General features: G+C 38.1%; 1 protein-coding gene across 1 annotated transcript in view; it reads left to right on the forward strand.

Annotated features, from left to right (window-relative positions):
* Positions 1 to 23,621, forward strand: part of ADAM28 (ADAM metallopeptidase domain 28) — an 85,073-nt gene that overhangs the window by 58,848 nt on the left and 2,604 nt on the right. The window contains exons 15-20 of the mRNA XM_021698762.1: positions 7,949 to 8,051; positions 10,397 to 10,556; positions 11,270 to 11,350; positions 11,655 to 11,733; positions 21,952 to 22,060; positions 22,999 to 23,077. Coding sequence (XP_021554437.1) covers positions 7,949 to 8,051; positions 10,397 to 10,556; positions 11,270 to 11,350; positions 11,655 to 11,733; positions 21,952 to 22,060; positions 22,999 to 23,077 — 611 coding nt within the window. The remainder of the gene's footprint in view (positions 1 to 7,948; positions 8,052 to 10,396; positions 10,557 to 11,269; positions 11,351 to 11,654; positions 11,734 to 21,951; positions 22,061 to 22,998; positions 23,078 to 23,621) is intronic.

Below are 23,621 nucleotides of genomic sequence, written 5' to 3' on the forward strand. Positions count from 1 at the left end.
GTGCAATCAAAAATGGGGGCGCTAACTGCTAGGATAAATGAGGCAGAAGAGAGAACCAGTAATATAGAAGATGAAATGATGGAAAATAAAGAAGCTGAGAAAAAGAGAGATAAACAACTACTGGATCACAAGGGCAGAATTCGAGAGATAAGTGATACCATAAGACAAAACAACATTAGAATAATTGGGATCCCAGAAGAAGAAGAAAGAGAGAGAGGGGCAGAAGGTATAATGGAGCAAATTATAGCAGAGAACTTCCCTAATTTGGGGAGGGAAACAGGCATGAAAATCCAGGAAGCACAGAGAACCCCTCTCAAAATCAATAAAAATAGGTCAACACCCTGACATCTAATAGTAAAACTTACGAGTCTCATAGACAAAGAGAAAATCCTGAAAGCAGCTCGGGAGAAGAGATATGTAACCTACAAGGGTAGAAATATTAGATTGGCAACAGACCTATCCACAGAGACCTGGCAGGCCAGAAAGGACTGGCAGGATATCTTCAGAGCACTAAATGAGAAAAATATGCAGCCAAGAATACTATATCCAGCTAGGCTGTCATTGAAAATTGAAGGAGAGATAAAAAGCTTCCAGGACAAACAAAAACTAAAGGAATTGGCAAACACAAAACCAGCTCTACAGGAAATCTTGAAAGGGGTCCTCTAAACAAAGAGAGAGCCTAAAAGCAACATAGACCAGAAAGGAACACAGACAATATATGGTAACAGTCACCTTACAGGCAATACAATGGCACTAAATTCATATCTTTCAATAGTTACCCTGAATGTGAATGGGCTAAATTCCCCAATCAAAAGACACAGTCTATCAGACTGGATTAAAAAACAAGACCCATCGATGTGCTGTCTGCAAGAGACTCATTTTAGAACCAAAGACACCCCCAGATTTAAAGTGAGGGGGTGGAAAACCATTTACCATGCTAATGGACACCAAAAGAAAGCTGGGGTGGCAATCCTTATATCAGACAAATTAGATTTTAAATCAAAGACTGTAATAAGAGATGAGGAAGGACATTATATCCTACTTAAAGGATCTATCCAACAAGAAGATCTAACAATTGTAAATATCTATGCCCCTAATATGGGAGCAGCCAATTATATAAGGCAATTAATAACAAAAGCAAAGAAACACATCGACAACAATACAGTAATAGTGGGGGACTTTAACACCCCCCTCACTGAAATGGACAGATCGTCTAAGCAAAAGATCAACAAGGAAATAAAGACTTTAAATGACACACTGGACCAAATGGACTTCACAGACATATTGAGAACATTCCACCCCAAAGCAACGGAATACACATTCTTCTCTAGTGCCCATGGAACATTCTCCAGAATAGATCACATCCTAGGTCATAAATCAGGTCTCAACCGGTACCAAAAGATTGGGATCATTCCTTGCCTATTTTCAGACCACAATGCTTTGAAACTAGAACTCAATCACAAGAGAAAGTGGGAAAGAACTCAAATACATGGAGGCTAAAGAGCATCCTACTGAAGAATGAATGGGTCAACCAGGAAATTAAAGAAGAATTAAAAAAATACATGGAAACCAATGAAAATGAAAACACAACTATTCAAAATCTTTGGGGTGCAGCAAAGGTAGTCCTAAGAGGAAAGTATATAGCAATACAAGCCTTTCTCAAGAAACAAGAAAGGTCTCAAGTACACAACCTAACCCTACACCTAAAGGAGCTGGAGAAAGAAAAGCAAATAAAGCCTAAACCCAGCAGGAGAAGAGAAATAATCAAGATCGGAGCAGAAATCAACGAAATAGAAACTAAAAGAACAGTAGAACAGATCAACGAAACTAGGAGCTGGTTCTTTGAAAGAATTAACAAGATTGATAAACCCCTGGCCAGACTTATCAAAAAGAGAAGAGAAATGACCCAAATCAACAAAATCATGAATGAAAAGAGGAGAGATCACAACCAACACCAAAGAAATACAAACAATTATAAGAACATATTATGAGCAACTCTATGCCAGCCAATTAGATAATCTGGAAGTAATGGATGCATTCCTAGAGATGTATCAACTACCAAAACTGAACCAGGATGAAATAGAAAACCTGAACAGACCTATAACCACAAAGGAAATTGAAGCAGTCATCAAAAATCTTCCAAAAAACAAAAGCCCAGGGCCAGATAGCTTCCCAGGGGAATTCTACCAAACATTTCAAGAAGAATTAATACCTATTCTTCTGAAACTGTTCCAAAAAATAGAAATGGAAGGAAAACTTCCAAACTCATTTTATGAGGCCAGCATTACCTTGATCCCAAAACCAGACAAAGACCCCATCAAAAAGGAGAATTACAGACCAATATCCCTGATGAACATGGATGCAAAAATTCTCACCAAAATACTAGCCAATAGGATCCAACAGTACATTAAAAGGATTATTTACCATGACCAAGTGGGATTTATCCCTGGGCTGCAAGGTTGGTTCAATATCCGCAAATCAATCAACTTGATACAATACATTAACAAAAGAAAGAACAAGAATCATATGATCCTCTCAATAGATGCAGAAAAAGCTTTTGACAAAGTACAGCATCCTTTCTTGATCAAAACTCTTCAGAGTATAGGGATAGAGGGAACATACCTCAATATCATAAAAGCCATCTATGAAAAACCTACAGCGAATATCATTCTCAATGGGGAAAAACTGAGAGCTTTCCCCCTACGGTCAGGAACGCGGCAGTGATGTCCACTATCACCACTGCTATTCAACATAGTATTGGAAGTCCTAGCCACAGCAATTAGACAACAAAAAGAAATCAAAGGCATCCAAATTGGCAAAGAAGAAGTCAAAGTCTCACTCTTTGCAGATGATATGATACTTTATGTGGAAAACCCCAAAGACTCCACCCCAAAACTGCTAGAACTCATACAGGAATTCAGTAAAGTGGGTGGATATAAAATCAATGCACAGAAGTCAGTGGCATTCCTATACACCCACAATAAGACAGAAGAAAGAGAAATTAAGGAGTTGATCCCATTCACAATTGCACCCAAAACCATAAGATACCTAGGAATAAGCCTAACCAAAGAGACAAAGGATCTATACTCAGAAAACTATAAATTACTCATGAAAGAAATTGAGGAAGACACAAAGAAATGGAAAAATGTGCCAGGCTCATGGATTGGAAGAACAAATATTGTGAAGATGTCAATGCTACCTGGAGCAATCTACACATTCAATGCAATCCCCATCAAAATACCATCCACTTTTTTCAAAGAAATGGAACAAATAATCCTAAAATTTGTATGGAACCAGAAAAGACCCCAAATAGCCAGAGGAATGTTGAAAAAGAAAAGCAAAGCTGGCGGCATCACAATTCTGGACTTCAAGCTCTATTACAAAGCTGTCATCATCAAGACAGCATGGTACTGGCACAAAAACAGACACATAGATCAATGGAACAGAATAGAGAGCCCAGAAATGGACCCTCAACTCTATGGTCAACTCATCTTTGACAAAGCAGGAAAGAATGTCCAATGGAACAAAGACAGTCTCTTCAACAAATGGTGTTGGGAAAATTGGATAGCCACATGCAGAAGAATGAAACTGGACCATTTCCTTACACCACACACAAAAATAGACTCCAAATGGTTGAAAGACCTCAATGTGAGACAGGAGTCCATCAAAATCCTAAAGGAGAACACAGGCAGCAACCTCTTTGACCTCAGCCGAAGCAACTTCTTCCTAGAAACATCGCCAAAGGCAAGGGAGGCAAGGGCAAAAATGAACTATTGGGACTTCATCAAGATAAAAAGCTTTTGCAAAGCAAAGGAAACAGTCAACAAAACCAAAAGACAATGGACAGAATGGGAGAAGATATTTGCAAATGACATATCAGATAAAGGGCTAGTATCCAAAATCTATAAAGAACTCATCAAACTCAACACCCAAAGAACAAAGAATCCAATCAAGAAATGGGCAGAAGACATGAACAGACATTTTTCCAAAGAAGACATCCAAATGGCCAACAGACACATGAAAAAGTGCTCAATATCGCTCGGCATCAGGGAAATCCAAATCAAAACCTCAATGAGATACCACCTCACACCAGTCAGAATGGCTAAAATTAACAAGTCAGGAAACGACAGATGTTGGCGGGGATGCAGAGAAAGGGGAACCCTCCTACACTGTTGGTGGGAATGCAAGCTGGTGCAGCCACTCTGGAAAACTGTATGGAGGTTCCTCAAAAAGTTGAAAATAGAGCTACCATATGATCCAGCAATTGCACTACTGGATATTTACCCCAAAGATACAAAAGTAGGGATCCGAAGGGGTACGTGCACCCCGATGTTTATAGCAGCAATGTCCACAATAGCCAAACTGTGGAAAGAGCCAAGATGTCCATCAACAGATGAATGGATAAAGAAGAAGTGGTATATATATACAATGGAATATTATGCAGCCATCAAAAGGAATGAGATCTTGCCATTTGCAACGACGTGGATGGAACTGGAGGGTATTATGTTGAGTGAAATAAGTCAAACAGAGAAAGACATGTATCATATAACCTCACTGATATGAGGAATTCTTAATCTCAGGAAACAAACTGAGGGTTGCTGGAGTGGGGGGTGGGGTGGGAAGGATGGGGTGACTGGGTGATAGACACTGGGGAGGGTATGTGCTCTGGTAAGCGCTGTGAATTGTGCAAGACTGTTGAATCTCAGATCTGTACCTCTGAAACAAATATTGCAATATATGTTAAGAAAAAATAAAGAAGTAGAAGGTAGCGGGAGGAGAAGGATGAAGCGGGGGAAATTGGAGGGGGAGACAAACCATGAGAGACGATGGACTCTGAAAAACAAACTGAGGGTTCTAGAGGGGAGGGGGCTGGGGGGATGGGTTAGCCTGGTGATGGGTATTGAGGAGGGCACGTTCTGCATGGAGCACTGGGTGTTATGCACAAACAATGAATCATGGAACACCTCATCTAAAACTAATGATGTAATGTGTGGGGATTAACATAAGAATAAAAAAAAAGATCCTTCTCAGATAAGTACACCATTAGAAGTCTCTGTGTGTGTCTCTGTGTATGTGTCTGTGGGTGTATCTGTGTGTGTGTGTGTGTGTAGGGGTGGCAGGAATGCTAGGAGATGGGCAGAGCATAAGGGAAGGGGGAGGGGGAAAAAGGACTGTGGGAATGCAGATGAGCAATTTGGAAAAGTGAAATCTCTTAAATGCTTATTTTGCCCATAATACTAGAATTTTAGAAGCCATATTCTCTGATATACCATAAAAAAAAGAAATTAAAAATAAAACTTAACAATCTCCAAAACTAAACTAAAACTTAAATTGTACTAAGAAACCTTGATCGGAAAGGCAATTTAAAAATTATCAGTTCTTTGGACTTTCTGGATATGATGTCCATTGTGCACATTCCTTAAATGACTGAAGGAATGTTTTAATAGGGAAAATACATATTCCTAAAAATACTTGAAGATGGTTATCACATGCCAGGAACTTCTCATAATTCCTGAAAATATACATAAAGCAAGATAAAGGAAAGCAACAAAAATCAGTCTTTCACAATATACCCAGTAAAAAGGAAACCTGAGAAATACATGGATTAGAACTTAGAAAGATTCCTGAATTAAAATAAATCCTTTGTATCAGGCAGGGGTGGGCTGAGACACAATTTGAGGAGCATAGCTTGATACCATTGGTGCGTGAGCAGGTGCACTGACGTGCAGGAATCTGGCCTCAGCAACCCTCCCGTGTACAGGTAATGCAGACTCACATGCTAAGTTACAGGTGGAAACAAAGATGTTTTTGTGGGTTAAAGAGAGACTCTGTGCTTTCTTGACTAACTTTGGTATATAGCAGAAATCTAGGGAAAGAAAATCTTCTGCACAGAGTTGAAGCTCTGAGCATCCCTTTATTATCTGGTGATAAATCACTGCAGTAAATACTATTACCTTCTCCTTTTGCCTGACCCTTCACTATCTGCCTCCCCTGCAAATCTGTATATTTCTCAGTACCTAGACATTATGTATTTTGTTTACAACTGTATTCCCAGTGTGTCCCAGCACATTGCCTGACTTTCGTAAATGTTCAAAATTATTGAATTAATGTTGAACATATTTATCTGATATTGGAAGAGGAAAGATCTTTTAAATCACACATTTAAAGGTAGCCCATATAAAAGATCAGATAACAGATTGGCCTAAATAAAATTCCAAATTTCGTAATTTCTAAGGGATCACAAATTTATTTCAAATTAATCTTCAAAGTTTGAAAAGTCTTATATATAAGGAGGGAGATCACTCTCTCTGACATCAAGTCATTTCTATAAATCATTTGCAGTTCCAAATACTGAAAATGCGACCAAGGCATTAACAGGCAGTTTGTCATAAAGAAGTCCAAATGTCCGAAAACCATTAAAGTCATTTTAACTTACTAGCAAGAAGTATGAAGTACTGACACATTGATGTGCCAGGAAATGCCAATATAGTAAGAAATATGAATGTAAAGTTGATTCCTTCAACACTTGTCAAATTGGCAAAACTTTGTTACAGTTAATGCTCAGTGTCAGTGAAGATGTGGCAAAACACCTAGTTTTATACAGTCTGGTAAGAACATGAATTAGGACAGTCTTTCCAGGATGAATTGGAAAAATGTATGTACCACCTAAAAAGAAAATGTACTGCTTTCCCCAGCAAGTGTATTCCGGAATATTTTTTTCACAGAGGATTTTCAGCCAGCACTTTTAAAATTAATAACAGATAATTGGGAAACATCTCAAAGTCCAAGAATAAGCCTCAGTCAAGTAAGTTATATAGTATTTCTTCAATGCAGCTTTTACAGCTATGAAACTGCTTAATATTTAGTGCCTGGGGAAAGCACAAGTATACTGTTATTTGGGAAGCAGCGTGGTACCAGGTGTATGAATGATACTTTCTACAATATTAGCCGTAATAACTCTGAAGTTTGGGATTAGGAATATGCTTTCTCCTTATTATTCATGCCTAACCAATATTTTCAGTGTAGATATTTTATTATAATAATAAGGAGCCTATAAATGTTACTAAGATCAAATAATTAAGAAAATATGATAATAAAACTTATTTTATCATCTTGGACATTGAAACATGAAATTCATTTAAAATGATTCAGGTTTACAGATAAACCAAGAGGTTAAGGCACTTGGCCAAGGTCACACAGCTGCAACTTAGCTCCTGAACTCTTAACCACTGTATTCTATTGCTCATCTGATGAGGATCTAAGGAAGATTGCCTGAGAAATTAAATATGTGGTGCCTATTGCCGTGCCTGCACAAAGCAGAAGTTTGACTAAGCATAGCAAGTAATTGTGACATAGCAAGTATTAGCAGAAGAGCATCCCAGTGTCTGCCTGTGAAATGTTAATATAATGATTGTGGCTCTCCTAGCTAAGTCTTCATATTTAGATGGACTTTTTTTAATCTTCAGCAAATCAACCACATTTCCAAATATTTAGATGCCCATTATTCAAAATTTAAATATTTGAAGGGTTATTTTATTGTATTTTTAGAAAGATTTTATTTATTTATTTAGAGAGAGTATGTGAGGGGGAGAGGGGCAGAGGGAGAGGGAAAGAATCTTAAGCAGACTCCAAGCTGAGTGAGGAGCCTGTTCTGGGGCTCGATCTCACAACCCTGAGATCATGACCTGAACCAAAATCAAGAGTCCCATGTTTAACCGACTGAGCCACCCAGGCACCCCTAAAGGATTATTTTAATTTCTAGCCAGCTTTCTCAATAACAAACTATTGCAGCCTATATTTCTGACAATGTCCAATGGGATTATGCCAGAATAGTACTTCTCGTGCTATATATTTCATTACTTTTATATTTCATTAATCCTTTGTAGCATTGAGTATCTTATCTCTTTTTCTTTTCTAATATGTCCCTACTCACCATGCCTGGTTTCAGGGACCAAGGTTGCAGACAAATCGTGTTACAGCAGGAATGAAGGTGGGTCAAAGTATGGGTACTGTCGCAAAGTGGATGACACACACATTCCCTGCAAAGCAAGGTGAGTGGCCTTGTTTGAACCTTCCTGCTCCTCAGACTAGAGAAATCATTCACTTCCAGACACATGTTCTGATTTATTCCAATTAAAGCAAAAGTTAATTTGGACATCATTCATTTGGTCAGCATTCATTGACTATTATGTGCTATGTTTTAGACTAGGCACTAAGTTAAAAGACGAATAAGAAATGAACTCTTTTTTCCAGTCCCTCATGGTGGGTGCTTTGGAGGACATCAAGTACAGTCATCGTGAAATTGAGTGAATGTGTGGAGGGAACATGCAGCAGCAGTGAATGGGCCTGGATGGAAGTCTATACATGGATTTTTCAATATAACTTAGGCACTTTTCCATCTAGGTGTTTCGTTATGATTCTAGGAGTAGAAATATTTATCTACTCAGAGGAATAACCAATACAATGCTTGTATAGTTTTATTTAAGCTTGCCATGGCATTACAGAAAGAAAAAAATACAGTAATAGAAAAGATTGACAATTCACCTGGAGAACTTGTTTTACTTTTTGTGTGCATATTCTGGAAAAAAAAGTTTCTAGAATATCATGAACAATGGACTTGAGATTTTTGTATAAGAATTTTGGTTCTACAATTTTAAGGTGACTTTTAAAATTCAAATTATAATAGATGAAACTTAGTACCTTCTCCAAATTTCACACATACTAGGTAATGTATAACAAGAGACTGAACAAGATTAACATTTCTCAAAGTTTTTCTATTAAACAGTGGTTTTTCCAGATGATAATTACCAAACTATATTTTGGACATAGTGTCATCCCTTGGAGAGTCTGAGCCTAAAGGATAATAATACTCCATGGCCTCTCCTTTATAAGAAATCAGGGCAGATTCAAAAGGGAAAACAGTTATGTAAAAAGCAATGTGTATGTTTTCTGGGAGCCAATATGTAGTTCGAGAGGTAGCGAGCGGGAAAGAGCGTAAGGTGGTTCCACTTCCTTCTGTAGCATGCGCACACATTGTCCTGAATGACTGTATGATCCCTGGATCATTTCTGCAACTAGAGGCACAAACGTGTCATTCTTTCACAGGCTGACCTCCTAGACACTTCTGAATAGTCATTGGCTGTAGTGGAGAGTAGACCTGAATAGTCATTGGCTGTAGTGGAGAGTAGACCTGAATGGTCATTGGCTGTAGTGGGGTAGACCTGAATGGTCATTGGCTGTAGTGGAGAGTAGACCTGAACGTAGGCCTTCCTTATAAAGCTCTACCTAAGTGACTCAAGAAAAACACCTCTTCAGGTTTGGAAAGAATGTGTGCCTTTCGGGGCGCCTGGGTGGCTCAGTTGGTTAAGCGACTGCCTTCGGCTCAGGTCATGATCCTGGAGTCCCTGGATCGAGTCCCAAGTCCCGCATCGGGCTCCCTGCTCGGCTGGGAGTCTGCTTCTCCCTCTGACCCTCCCCACTCTCATGTGCTCTCTCTCATTCTCTCTCTCTCAAATAAATAAAATCTTTAAAAAAAAAAAAAAAGAATGTGTGCCTTTCCCCACTCCTCAGTCATATTTGCTAACCGCCACCAGAAACATCAGGAGAATCTGATTCTGTCCCTCTCAGAGTAGTTTTTCACAGCCCTCCTCTGAATTCCGCATAAAGCAATTGACTTCAATTTTATTGGCCCTGACTTTATTCACCTTGGCAGTAGTGAATGGCTTTACCGAGTGCTGAGCTGTTTCATCTTTATTTGCAGGGAGACAGTTCTTTCAGTAACCCCACATGATGCCTTGGAGTGTCACCCAAGACTCAGCCTTATGTAGACACAGCTATAGTTGGGAGAATTATTCTGCTGAAATTCATGAAAATAAAAAAGTAACTTTAGCTGAAACAAAATAGAAACTGTCTATGTGCCCTCCATGATGTTAGAAGTCTATCCTCCTTATATCTCAAGCATGACCTTCATTCCAAGGTGTTTCTCTTGGCCTATCATGGCTTCTGCAGCTACAGCCATTGCATTCCAATAAGCCAAAAAGAGAAAAAAATGAGAAGTAGGACATACTCCTTCATGTAACGCCCTCTTCAAGGAATTACACATAAGATTCTGCTTCTTTCCCATTGGCCAGAACTAGGCAATTGGCCAAAATTAGCTGTCTAGGAATCTGGGAAATGTGGGTTTTGTTTTTGAGCAATAGTGTGCCTTGCTAATGTTTTGTGGTTCTATTACTGAAGAATAAGGGGAAATTTGACATAAAGGGAGAACTAGGAGTCTCTACTATGGGGAGAAATACGATTAGTTAAATACTGATAGCCAGGGAGCTGATTTAGAACTGCATAGGACTATAATTTGGATCCTGGTATTTCAACTGCAACAAATTTGGCTTTTCCTCAGTGATGCCATGTGTGGGAAGTTGTTCTGTCAAGGTGGGTCAGATAATTTGCGCTGGAGAGGACATATAGTAACTTTCCTGACATGTAAAACATTTGATCCTGAAGACAACAGTCAAGAAATAGGCATGGTGGCCAATGGAACTAAGTGTGGAAACAAGAAGGTAAGTTGAAAATGTAGCTTTTAATCGAAATGTTCTCTTGTCTTGTTTTTTTTGTTTGTTTGTTTGTTTGCTTCTCAAGGACTCTCTATGTTTCATGGGGCACAGTTTTCAAAGCAATACTTAATGCCATTCATTTATGCATGCATGAATTCATCCCTCCAATACTATTTGATAAGTAACTATTATGTGCTTAGTACTAGGTTATTAAACCTTGGTAAATTTTATTGTCCCCAAATCAGTAGGTTCTCGATAAATGATAGCCACCCTGATAATAATAAAGAGAATAATAACAATACCATTTATATTTACACAAATGATAGGTATTGTAATATTGCAGATGATGTGATATTAACATGTTTTCCATAATATTTTTGTTTGGAATGGGTGCCTTGTATCATGCACAATGCTTAGCTCAGTGCTAAGTATCAGTCTCAGGTATTGACTGAAGAGGTGGATTAAGGGAATGACCCATGAGGAATAAAGTGAAGTAAGGAAATATTCTTTAGAGGACTTTCCAAACTTTTTTTATAAAAATTATCTAGCTTCATCTTCTTATTTCCAAAAGAATGCTGTGATTTCCCTAATAAAAAGATAAGTTTGATAACAATAATCATGGCTAATAATAGAAGATTAAATTCCAAAGAGTCAGCAGTTTGCAGAGCTGAAGCCTTTGGGTATTGATGTCAGCTTGATGTTTTTCACATCACTTTCAGGTTTGCATTAATGCAGAATGTGTAGATATCGAAAGAGCCTACAAATCAACCAATTGCTCCTCCAAGTGCAAAGGACACGCTGTAAGTTTTGAAAATGTTTCCCCAAGCTTGCTGAATCTTTTGTAATTTTAGGTCAGTCTTGATGATGCTAAAGTAATATTTCAGCATTAAGTGATTAAAATTATTAAGTTTGCCTTAATGCTCAGTAGTTTGGTTCAATGAAAAAAATTTCTTCTAAGAACCTGGTATTGACATTCCTATGATGGATTCATACATTATGTAGATAGCTGAAAGGCTGCAGAGTTGGGGTTAGTTTCTGATGAATAGGGCCCTTGGGTTGGTGGTCAGCCTAGTGTGGCAATTAACAGGATCACTGCTTCTCTAGGTGTGTGACCACGAGCTCCAGTGTCAGTGTAAGGAAGGATGGACCCCTCCTGATTGTGATGACTCCTCAGTGGTCTTCCGTAGGTAACATTACATGTCTAACCTGAAAAAATTGCTCTTCTAAGCTTTTATTTCATATTACATACGATTTCATTGCCACTTTTCTCTCCTCTTGGAATTCTTGTTCATTCCATAAATATTGAATCTACAATATTAATCTTCAAGGTCTCTAACAACTTTTTAATCATATTTTCCACAATCTTATGCTTTTACTATACATACAAAAAATTTCCTCAAATTTTATATTTGTAATCTTAATTTTAATTTCCCAATGTTCTTGTTATATGATTGTTCTATTTTTGTAGGAGGTTTGACTTAATGTATAGGTACAATAGTCTTATAAAATTCTCTAAGAATATGGCGTGGATTATTTTTGTAGGTTCAATTCTGTTCTTTGAATCATCTCTATTTCTTTTGAGTTTGATTGATTTGTTTTTCACCCTGTCTCTTATTGTGCTATTTTTCTTCAGGATATGGGACCCTTAGCTGAGGGCAGGGTTAGGTTGACTTCAGTTAGCTTTCATCGGTTTTCTTTGCATGCTTTTGTGCTTGTTGTAACTACCCATACTTCTCCAGATGGGAGATCTGGCTGTGAGCTCTATCAGTAGATAGATAGGCCTCCGTCCAGGCCATCAGGGTGGGAAGCAGCCAGGGTGGGGATCCTCACCTCCAGTCGCCATTGTGAGGAGTAATTTGCCCAGAAGAGAGCTCCTCAATGCATTTACTTCCTGAGAGAACTGCTTTCCCTCAGCACTCTTTCCTTGATCCTCCCTTCTGTATCATCTACTGTGAGTACTGCGGTTAGCCTCTGTTCTGCTCCTCAGGCCCTTGCATCCCCCATTGCTTCTAGAAAGCAGTTCTTGGGTCTTTGTCTTCACTATTGTTCTTTATACACAAGGGATGGGGATAGGGATGCAGATGGGGATGGACCTGAACAAACCATCTGTCTCAAGTTAAGATTCTCTGTAGGCTTCCCAAGAAAGAATAGCATCTACTTCTGATGTTTGGGCTATTTTTTAAAGATTTACTTTTATTTATTATTTTTTAGAGGGGGGATGGGCAGGAGGAGAGGGATAGAGAGAATCTCAAGCAGACTCCACGCTGAGTGCAGAGCCTGAGGCAGGGCTCGATTTTACAACCCTGAGATCATGACCTGAGCTGAAATCAAGAGTCTGACACTTAACTGACTGAATGACTCAGGCATCCCTGGGCTATTTTTTAAAAAATTTGTTGGTGATGATCCACACCTAAAGGAGTTGGAGAAAGAACAGCAAATAAAGCCTAAACCCAGCAGGAGAAGAGATATAATAAAGATCAGAGCAGAAATCAACGAAATAGAAACTAAAAGAATAGATCAATGAAACTAGGAGCTGGTTCTTTGAAAGAATTAACAAGATTGATAAACCCCTGGCCAGACTTATCAAAAAGAAAAGAGAAAGGACCCAAATCAACAAAATCATGAATGAAAGAGGAGAGATCAAACCAACACCAAAGAAATACAAACAATTATAAGAACATATTATGAGCAACTCTATGCCAGCAAATTAGATAACCTGGAAGAAATAGATGCATTCCTAGAGATGTATCAACTACCAAAACTGAACCAGGAAGAAATAGAAAACCTGAACAGACCTATATCCACTAAGGAAATTGAAGCAGTCATCAAAAATCTCCCAACAAACAAAAGCCCAGGGCCAGATGGCTTCCCAGGGGAATTCTACCAAACATTTCAAGAAGAATTAATACCTATTCTTCTGAAACTGTTCCAAAAAATAGAAATGGAAGGAAAACTTCCAAACTCATTTTATGAGGCCAGCATTACCTTGATCCCCATCCAGACAAAGACCCCATCGAAAAGGAGAATTACAGACCAATATCCCTGATGAATATGGATGCAAAAATTCTCACCAAAATACTAGCCAATAGGATCCAACAGTACATTAAAAGGATTATTCACCACGACCAACTGGGATTTATCCCTGGGCTGCAAGGGTGGTTCAACATCCGCAAATCAATCAACGTGATATAATACATTAATAAAGAAAGAACAAGAACCATATGATCCTCTCAATAGATGCAGAAAAAGCATTTGACAAAGTACAGCATCCTTTCTTGATCAAAACTCTTCAGAGTATAGGGATAGAGGGAACATACCTCAATATCATAAAAGCCAACTATGAAAAACCTACAGCAAATATCATTCTCAATGGGGAAAAACTGAGAGCTTTCCCCCTAAGGTCAGGAACGTGGCAGGGATGTCCACTACCACCACTGTTATTCAACATAGTATTCGAAGTCCTAGCCACAGCAATCAGACAACAAAAAGAAATCAAAGGCATCCGAATCGGCAAAGAAGAAGTCAAAGTCTCACTGTTTGCAGATGATATGATACTTTATGTGGAAAACCCAAAAGACTCCACCCCAAAACTGCTAGAACTCATACAGGAATTCAGTCAAGTGGCAGGATATAAAATCAATGCACAGAAGTCAGTGGCATTCCTATACACCAACAACAAGACAGAAGAAGGAGAAATGAAGGAGTCAATCCCATTTACAATTGCACCCAAAACCATCAGATACCTAGGAATAAATCTAACCAAAGAGGCAAAGGATCTGTACTCCGAAAACTCTAAAATACTCATGAAAGAAATTGAGGAAGACACAAAGAAATGGAAAAACGTGCCAGGCTCATGGATTGGAAGAACAAATATTGTGAAGGTGTCAATGCTACCTAGAGCACTCTACACATTCAATGCAATCCCCATCAAAATACCATCCACTTTTTTCAAAGAAATGGAACAAATAATCCTAAAATTTGTATGGAACCAGAAAAGACCCCGAATAGCCAGAGGAATGTTGAAAAAGAAAAGCAAAGCTGGCGGCATCACAATTCTGGACTTCAAGCTCTATTACAAAGCTGTCATCATCAAGACAGCATGGTACTGGCACAAAAACAGACACATAGATCAATGGAACAGAATAGAGAGCCCAGAAATGGACCCTCAACTCTATGGTCAACTAATTTTTGACAAAGCAGGAAAGAATGTCCAATGGAAAAAAGTCTCTTCAACAAATGGTGTTGGGAAAATTGGACAGCCACATGCAGAAGAATGAAACGGGACCATTTCTTTACACCACACACAAAAATAGACTCAAAAGGGTTGAAAGACCTAAATGTGAGACAGGAGTCCATCAAAATCCTAAAGGAGAACACAGGCAGCAACCTCTTCGACCTCAGCCGCAACAACTTCTTCCTAGAAACATCGCCAAAGGCAAGGGAAGCAAGGGCAAAAATGAACTATTGGGACTTCATCAAGATAAGAAGCTTTTGCATAGCAAAAGAAACAGTCAACAAAACCAAAAGACAACTGACAGAATGGGAGAAGATATTTGCAAATGACATATCAGATAAAGGGCTAGTAACCAAAATCTATAAAGAACTTATCAAACTCAACACCCAAAGAACAAAGAATCCAATCAAGAAATGGGCAGAAGACATGAACAGACATTTTTCCAAAGAAGACATCCAAATGGCCAACAGACACATGAAAAAGTGCTCAGCATCACTCGGCATCAGGGAAATCCAAATCAAAACCTCAATGAGATACCACCTCACACCAGTCAGAATGGCTAAAATTAACAAGTCAGGAAATGACAGATGTTGGCAGGGATGTGGAGAAAGGGGAACCCTCCTCCACTGTTGGTGGGAATGCAAGCTGATGCAGCCACTCTGGAAAATGGTATGGAGGTTCCTCAAAAAGTTGAAAATAGATCTACCATATGATCCAGCAATTGCACTACTGGGTATTTACCCCAAAGATACAAATGTAAGGATCCGAAGGGGTATGTGCACCCCGATGTTTATAGCAGCAATGTCCACAATAGCCAAACTATGGAAAGAGCCAAGATGTCCATCGACAGATGAATGGTTAAGGAAGAAGTGGTATATATATACACAATGGAATATTATGTAGCCATCAAAAGGAATGAGATCTTGCCATTTGCAACGGTGTGGATGGAACTGGAGGGTGTTATGCTGAGCGAAATAAGTCAAAAAGAGAAAGACATGTATCATATGACCTCACTGATATGAGGAATTCTTAATCTCAGGAAACAAACTGAGGGTTGCCTGAGTGGGGGGTGGGGTGGGAGGGATGGGGTGACTGGGTGATAGACACTGGGGAGGGTATGTGCTCTGGTAAGCGCTGTGAATTGTGCAAGACTGTTGAATCTCAGATCTGTACCTCTGAAACAAATAATGCAGTATATGTTAAGAAAAAAAAAAAGAAGGTAGCAGGAGGGGATGAATGAAGGGGGGGAAATCAGAGGGGGAGACAAACCATGAGAGACGATGGACTCCGAAAAACAAACTGAGGGTTCTAGAGAGGAGGGGGGTCGGGGGATGTGTTAGCCTGGTGATGGGTATCAAAGAGGGCACGCACTGAACGGAGGACTGGGTGTATACGCAAACAATGGATCATGGAACACTACATCAAAAACTAATGATGTGGGGCGCCTGGGTGGCTCAGTCGTTAAGCGTCTGCCTTCGGCTCAGGTCATGATCCCAGGGTCCTGGGATCGAGCCCCACATCAGGCTCCCTGCTCCACGGAGAGCCTGCTTCTCCCTCTCCCACTCCCCCTGCTTGTGTTCCCTCTCTCGCTGCGTCTCTCTCTGTCAAATAAATAAAATATTTAAAAAAAAAAAACTAATGATGTAATGTATGGTGATTAACATAACATAATAATAAAAACAACAACAACAACAGCAAAAAAAGAATTGCTACTATATGAAAACTAATCATCATGCCATGCCTGGATGTTGTTTTCTTTTAATTATTTTGATTGTTAGTGAGTGAGATCTTTCAAACTGCAGATTTGATTCTGTCTTCAGTACAAGGAATGATTCTGTTATTACAGATATTAAAATTGATTCTGTTCCATTTCTCTGGTTTCTAATTCAGAAATATAAATTATTTGTATCAAATATCTTGATTGTGTGGCTTTCTTGTTATCCTTTTTTGTCATTGTCTATCTCCTGTTATTTTGGGAAAAGTCTCTCAAAATTATTTTCTGTATCATAGAGTGAATTTTTGGCAATGTCAACCCTCCTATTTATTAGTTATAATGACATTCTACAATGGTCAGTGGCATTTTTGTGTTTCTTTAAACCTCTTTCATACCACTCTATTGTCTTCTCTTACTTTTTATCTTCTTTAACAATCTATTTTCATTTTATTGAGAGTACCAAGCAGATGCCACCTTAAATTTACTTTGATTCTTTATAATTTTTTTCTGAAAGTATATATTCTATATCTATTCTACTTCCACATATTATTTTAAACCTAATCTTTTAATGTTTTTATGTTCTTTCCCCCTTAATTACTTATCCTCCAATAAAGAAGAATCAATTCCAACACAAATTGTTAAAGTATTTCTTGAAAACTTTAAATCAAAGGACTGGTGATGGAAATATGCACTATGTGACATCAGATTTATATCTTAAGGGGATCAAGGAGGCAACTGGAGTGGTTCAGGATACAGATAGGGGACGTTTTTCTCTGAATCACTTGTTCCACTTGTTAAAGCCACTGTGTCAGGATTCAGCTTCATCCATCAGGTTTTCTTTTTGTTTCTGGACACTGTGTTGGTGAGTTTGGTTCCATTTGTGGCACTATTTCTGACCCAACCATCGAGGAAAACCTCCACCAGACTGGGGAAAATGCAGTAAGGTGTCCCGTCACCAAAAGGACAGACCGCAACAGGTAGTTTTCATGAAATCCAGGCTTATAATCAAAACTTGAATAAGAAAAATTACATTTCTATTTTCACTGAACTCTAATTAAAATTTAGAATTTTCTACAATTACAGGGATGTAAGGAAACAATCCACAGTGGTATTAATTCTCATGACTGTGTCACCAATAGAAATTACACATTTTTACATCACATTGCAGTTGCTGCATAAATCCTTAAATGTCCTATATGTGTGTTTCTAGTTTGAAATTATAGTGGCTACTAATCCACAGTTAGGTCTTATAATTTAGGGGTTAAAAAAGAAGCATATATGTAACTATATCATAAATTCCTTTATAATATTTTGACAACTGTATTCTGACATAATTGGCTTCCTTTTTAGTCCTATGCATTTTATTAATGAATTTAAAAGCATTCAGAGAAAGGGTTTATAGGCCTTATCAGATTTCCAAAATGATCTGTGGCACATAAAAGGTTAAGATCCCTGCTCTCTAGTATGGCCATACATACTACATACTACATACATACAAACCACAGGCTTTCAAGCTTCCTTAATCAAAACAATTTTTTGTAAAATTTATACAGAAAAACATATAAATAGATATATTACATGCATTGTTTGTATACATTTATAATATAACATATATATATAATATAAATTACAAAATGAACATTCATACACTACAATCTGGGCCAAGAAACAGAGCATTGCTAGCAGCCCAGGCATATTATCCCTTGGCTTCATCCCTGTCCTAATGTCCTCTCTCTCTAAGGGTTAATCATTAATGTGTCTTTTATTATAAACATTTTGTTACTTTTCTTCATGGTCTTCCTTTCCAAATACACATTCCTAATCAGTAGGTTCTGTTTTTAACTATATATGTGTATGTGTGTGTATGTGTGTGTATATATATATATATATATATATATATATATACACAATTATTGGTACTCATAGTCTTCTTTTCTCTATATTATGTTTTCAAGATCATCCATATTCTTATGGATGGAATTAGTTTATTTTTGCTATTGTGCATAATATCACAATTTTGTCATATATTGGTATAATATTGTGTGTATATGTTTCCTTTTTTTTTTTTACTGCTTTTATGGATATTTCAGGACTATTTTGAGAAAAAGTTTCTATAAATATTGTCATTCAAGTCTAATTTAACTAGATCATACCAAACTGTTTCCAGAGTGGCTGCACAATTTCACACTCCTAACAGCAGTGAATACAAGTTCCTATTGTTACACAACCTCTAAGCCCTTTGACACTCGCAGATAGCAAATTTTATTCCTTCTGGTAGGTTAGTAGTGATAGCACATTGGGGTTTTAATTTGGTTTCTTTTTTTTTTCTTAAAGATTTTATTTATTTATTTACCAGAGAGAGAGGGTGACTGAGAGAGAGAGAGAGAGTCCAAGAGCACAAGCTGTGGGGGCGGCAGGCAGAGGGAGAAGCAGGCTCTCCGCGGAGCAGGGAGCCCGATGCGGAGCTCCATCCCAGGATCCTGGGATCATGACCTGAGCCGAAGGCAGACACTTAACCAACTGAGCCACCCGGGTGTCCCTTAATTTGCTTTTTATAACTAATAATAATAATAATTAAAAAAGAATCTTTCCTTATTTGGGGGCCACTTGGATATTCTTTTCTGTGAAGTATTTGTTCAAGCCTTTTTGTTTGTATTTCTATTGAGTTGTCTCCCCTCACCCTTTTATTAACTTACATATGTTTTAATATATTTTTGATATAAGCTATTTTCAGTTATATATGTTGAAAGAACTTCCCTCCTGTGTTTTCTCACTCTCTTCGTGATATCATGTGGTTAATGGAAGATTTTAATTTCAATGTAGTCAATTTTTTAATCATTCTCTTGATGGTTAGTTTTTTTTTTTCCTTTGTGTGTCCTTTTCTAAGGAAATATTCCCTACCCTGAAGTTATGAATATATATCTGTATATTGTCTTCTAAAAGCATTCTGGTATTGTCTTTTCAAATTTAGGTCTATAATCTATCTGAAAATCTTTTGTGTATGATACAAATGTTTAATTTCATTTTCATCCCAGATAGATGCCCAATTGTCACATCATCATTCATATGATAGATCATGCTTCCCAAATGTAAGTGTTCACATATGTGTCTTTCTGGGATATCTATTCTTTTCTGGTGGTCCTATTTGACTGTCCTTTGTGCTAGTATGACACTTTTTAAAACTGTGTCTTTAGAATAATTTTGATATAGGCTGTTCTTTAACTTTGTTCTTCTTTAAGAATGATTTGGTTAGGGCCCCTGGGTGGCTCAGTTGGTTAAGCGACTGCCTTCGGCTCAGGTCATGATCCTGGAGTCCCTGGATCGAGTCCCGCATCGGGCTCCCTGCTCGGCGGGGGGTCTGCTTCTCCCTCTGACCCTCCTCCCTCTCATGCTCTCTGTCTCTCATTCTCTCTCTCGCAAATAAAATCGTAAAAAAAAAAAAAAAAGAATGATTTGGTTATTAGCTTTTTGTACTTTTACATATATTTTATAATCAGATTCTCAATTTATACACATAATTCCTGTTAGGATTTACATTTAACATAAACCACATCTATGATTTACTTGAGAGAATGAGTATATATAAAAAATATTGAATTCCTGGGGCGCCTGGGTGGCTCAGTTAGTGAAGTGTCTGACTCTTGATTTCAGCTCAGGTCATGATCTCAGGGTCATGAGATGGAGTTCCGTGTTGGGCTCTGCACTCAGCAGAGTCTGCTTGAGATTCTCTCTCTCTCTCCCCTCCCCCCCGCCCTCTCTCTCTCTCAAATAAATAAATAAATCTTTAAAAAAGTATTGATTTCCCTCTCTCTCTCTCTCTGTTTCTCTAACAAACAGATAAAATCTTTTAAAAAATAAAAAAAATTAAAAAAGGGGGACGCCTGGGTGGCTCAGTCTGTTAAGCGTCTGCCTTAGGCTCAGGTCATGATTATGGGGTCCTGGGATCGGGTCCCACATCAGCTCCTTGCTCAGCAGGGATCCCACTTCTCCCTCTGCCTGCCACTCCACCTTCTTGTGCTCTCTCTCTCTCTAACAAATAGATAAAATCTTAAAATAAGTAAAATAAATATTGATTTCCTAATCATTGAATAAAATATCTATCCATTTATTTGGTCTTTCTTAAAATTAGTTTTCCCCTATTTTTTTTTTTTTTTTGGCAAAAATGTCTTAGTTGCTTTTAGTGGGAGAGTTGGTCAGAATTTCCCAGACCACTGTTACCAGAAACAGAAGAGCATACTTTCTCTTCAATTGTTTCCATGTTAAACTGCATACCTCCTTCCTATCAATATTCCCCATCTGTCTTATACCTCAACTTTCTCTGCAGACCTTGTCCTTTCAAATAGGGGTGTTTGTGAAGTCTGGTCAATTTCCTCTTTATTTCCTCTGATACCATGTTGCTCTTCTGAAAATGTAACTATTTTAGTCCCAGTATATTTTCTTTTTCATTCTGAATCTATCTATGCTATATTCAACTGAAATGCCTCAGAATTTTATTTCTTTTGGCTTTTTGGATAGGAATTGTTATGGAGGGGTGGAAAGTTTAGATGTTGTTATTATCTTAGAATTCTACTTCTGACATATCTGCCTCTATCTGCATGTATGCATGTTCATACTTGGGAACTTTCCCTGCATTATACCAAAATTAATCTTATTATTGCCTTGCTGATCTCTAATGAGAAAGCAGTAGTTGTTCTCATTGCTCTTCAGACTTGAACCTCCTGGTCTCTAAAATTTCAGATTATTATAAGAGAAATTAATATTTGACATAGCAAAAGATTGAAGTTACACTCATTACTTCAATGAGCAGTTCAAAGAGAAAACACCATATAGACACAGGAAATTTGTTCAAATTGGTCTGCAACTCACAGGGTCACATCATTTCTTTTCTGTCTGTAATAATTCCGAGATGGAGCAAACACCAGTAAAACACTCACCTGTGCCTCTGTCTTCTTCATGTCTCCACTCTTCATTTGCTGCTGACAGGAATATGATCCCAAGGCTTCAATTTCTTTTTCTTTGTTTGATGCCAAGGCCAAATTTTAAAAATGTTTAACTCCTTTTCTTCCATCCTCCTCACTTCCTATTCTCTTTAAACTCCCAGCCTAACACTTTCCAGTTGTTACAAACATCATCCCTTCTAAGGATTCTCAGTAGTATGATGCTTTACCTACTTCATATGCAATGTTTTATATGGATTTTCCCCTTACTTCCTCTATCTACATAATACTACAACACTCATGATCAAAATGCATTTTCATTTTACTGGCTATGAGAGATTTTCCAGGGAATGTGTGTTCTTTGGAGGAAAGGGTAGAATGGAGTTTGATATCAATGAAGAAATAAGTGATGCATATTGAATGGAGTTTGTGATCAATGAAGAAATAAGTGACTAGCGTGATGCATATTTGTGAATTTCTCATACCCTTAACAGGTCTGGGTTCTCTTTGTTGCAGACTTCTCCATTGTGGTTGGGGTACTGTTCCCTGTGGCCGTCATATCTGTGGTGGTTGCTATAGTAATCTGGCATGAAAGCACCAGAGGAAAGCAGAAGGAAGTTCAGAGGTAGCCTTCTATCTTGCTTTGGGGACTTTTTGACCTCTAATTTATTTTAAATTCAAGGATATGACCCAAATTCTCAAATTTAAGTAGTTTACTATAAATACTCAGAAAAAAGTACAGATACATTTCTCTTGGACCAAAGGCTGGGTATCAGTTTTACTGGGAAATCCATCACAGCAATACATGTATTGTTTTTATGTTGATTACTGTATTTATAATTAATAAAATGTTATAATAACTCTCATTAGTAAAGATTTTACACCCATTATAAGAAAACACTATGTAGCATTTATTGGTCATTATCTTTATGACAAGTGCTATGCTGAGTCTTTTTATAATTCATTATCTCTAATCTTCACAAGAATGTTGTGAGGTAGTAACTATTATGTCCATTTTATAGATGAAAAGGTATTTTATATTAGTCCTTAACAACAGTCTTGCAAAATCAGGCACTTCACACTTTTTCTTAAGTGGAAACAAAGGCTCAGAGGTTAACAAATATGTTCGAAGTCTTACCACTTAAGTTGTTGGAATCTTGATTTGCACCTACATTGGTTAATCTTTCAAACATGGTCTTGACAGTACAGTTATCTTTCTAGCCTTTGTTAAAGACTGACTTATTCACATATAATGGGTTTCCTAAATATTGAATGAATAAAATAAATCATTAATTAAATGAGATAGTAATTTAAATAAACACTGATTCAACACCATCATTATTAGGAATCAAGGCTCTGTAGAGAATCTAGAAGGAAATTAGTGGTGGTGATTATGAATTCCAGGACAAGGAGGCCTTAAGAGTATCCTGAGAGCAGAAGAAAGCCCAGTCAACGACCAAAGATGACACAATGGGCAAAGAAAATTATCAAGCTTCTTTCGAGTGTCCTCATCATGGTGAAGGAAATGTTAAGTCCTTTTATATGATATGCTTTCATATACAGGCCACTGTTTACTACTGGCAGCACGCCTCGCAGACAGAGGAGGAACCCACAGACGGTGAAGGATGTTCAGCCCCAAGAGGTGAACCATAGTTTGTAGTGTGTTTGCCTTGGACGCCAGTTGGTGATTCTTTCATTGTCTTGTCCTGACCACCTACCTATCTGTCTTTCCTACTCAGCAGTGTTTTACAAATCCAGTCCACTAGTTAGTATGTAGCTAGAATTTGGGACTCTCTAACTACACATTTGGAAAATTCTCCTTTGCCTTTTTTTTTTTGAAGATTTTATTTATTTATTTGAGAGAGAAAGAGTGAGCAAGAGAGAGAGAGGCAGAGAGCACAGCAGGGGGAGGGGCAGAGGGAGAAGCAGACTCCCCACTGAGCAGTGAGTCTGACATGGGGCTTGATCCCAGTACCCTAGGATCATGACCTGAGCTGAAGACAGATGCTTAACCGACTGAGCCACCCAGGCCCCCCTCCTTTGCTTTTTTTTTTTAAGTGCAAAAGTGTCTTCCTAAAATGCAGAGGCTGCTTTGTTGAGGTTCACAAATGCAAAGAAAATAAAGAGAACAAGGAGAGCAGAGTCCAGATGTCTCTCTCTTTCTCTCCCTCTCTCTTCCTCCCCTG

The sequence above is a fragment of the Neomonachus schauinslandi genome, chromosome 2, assembly GCF_002201575.2.
Source record: "Neomonachus schauinslandi chromosome 2, ASM220157v2, whole genome shotgun sequence".
Taxonomy (NCBI): Eukaryota; Metazoa; Chordata; class Mammalia; order Carnivora; family Phocidae; genus Neomonachus; species Neomonachus schauinslandi.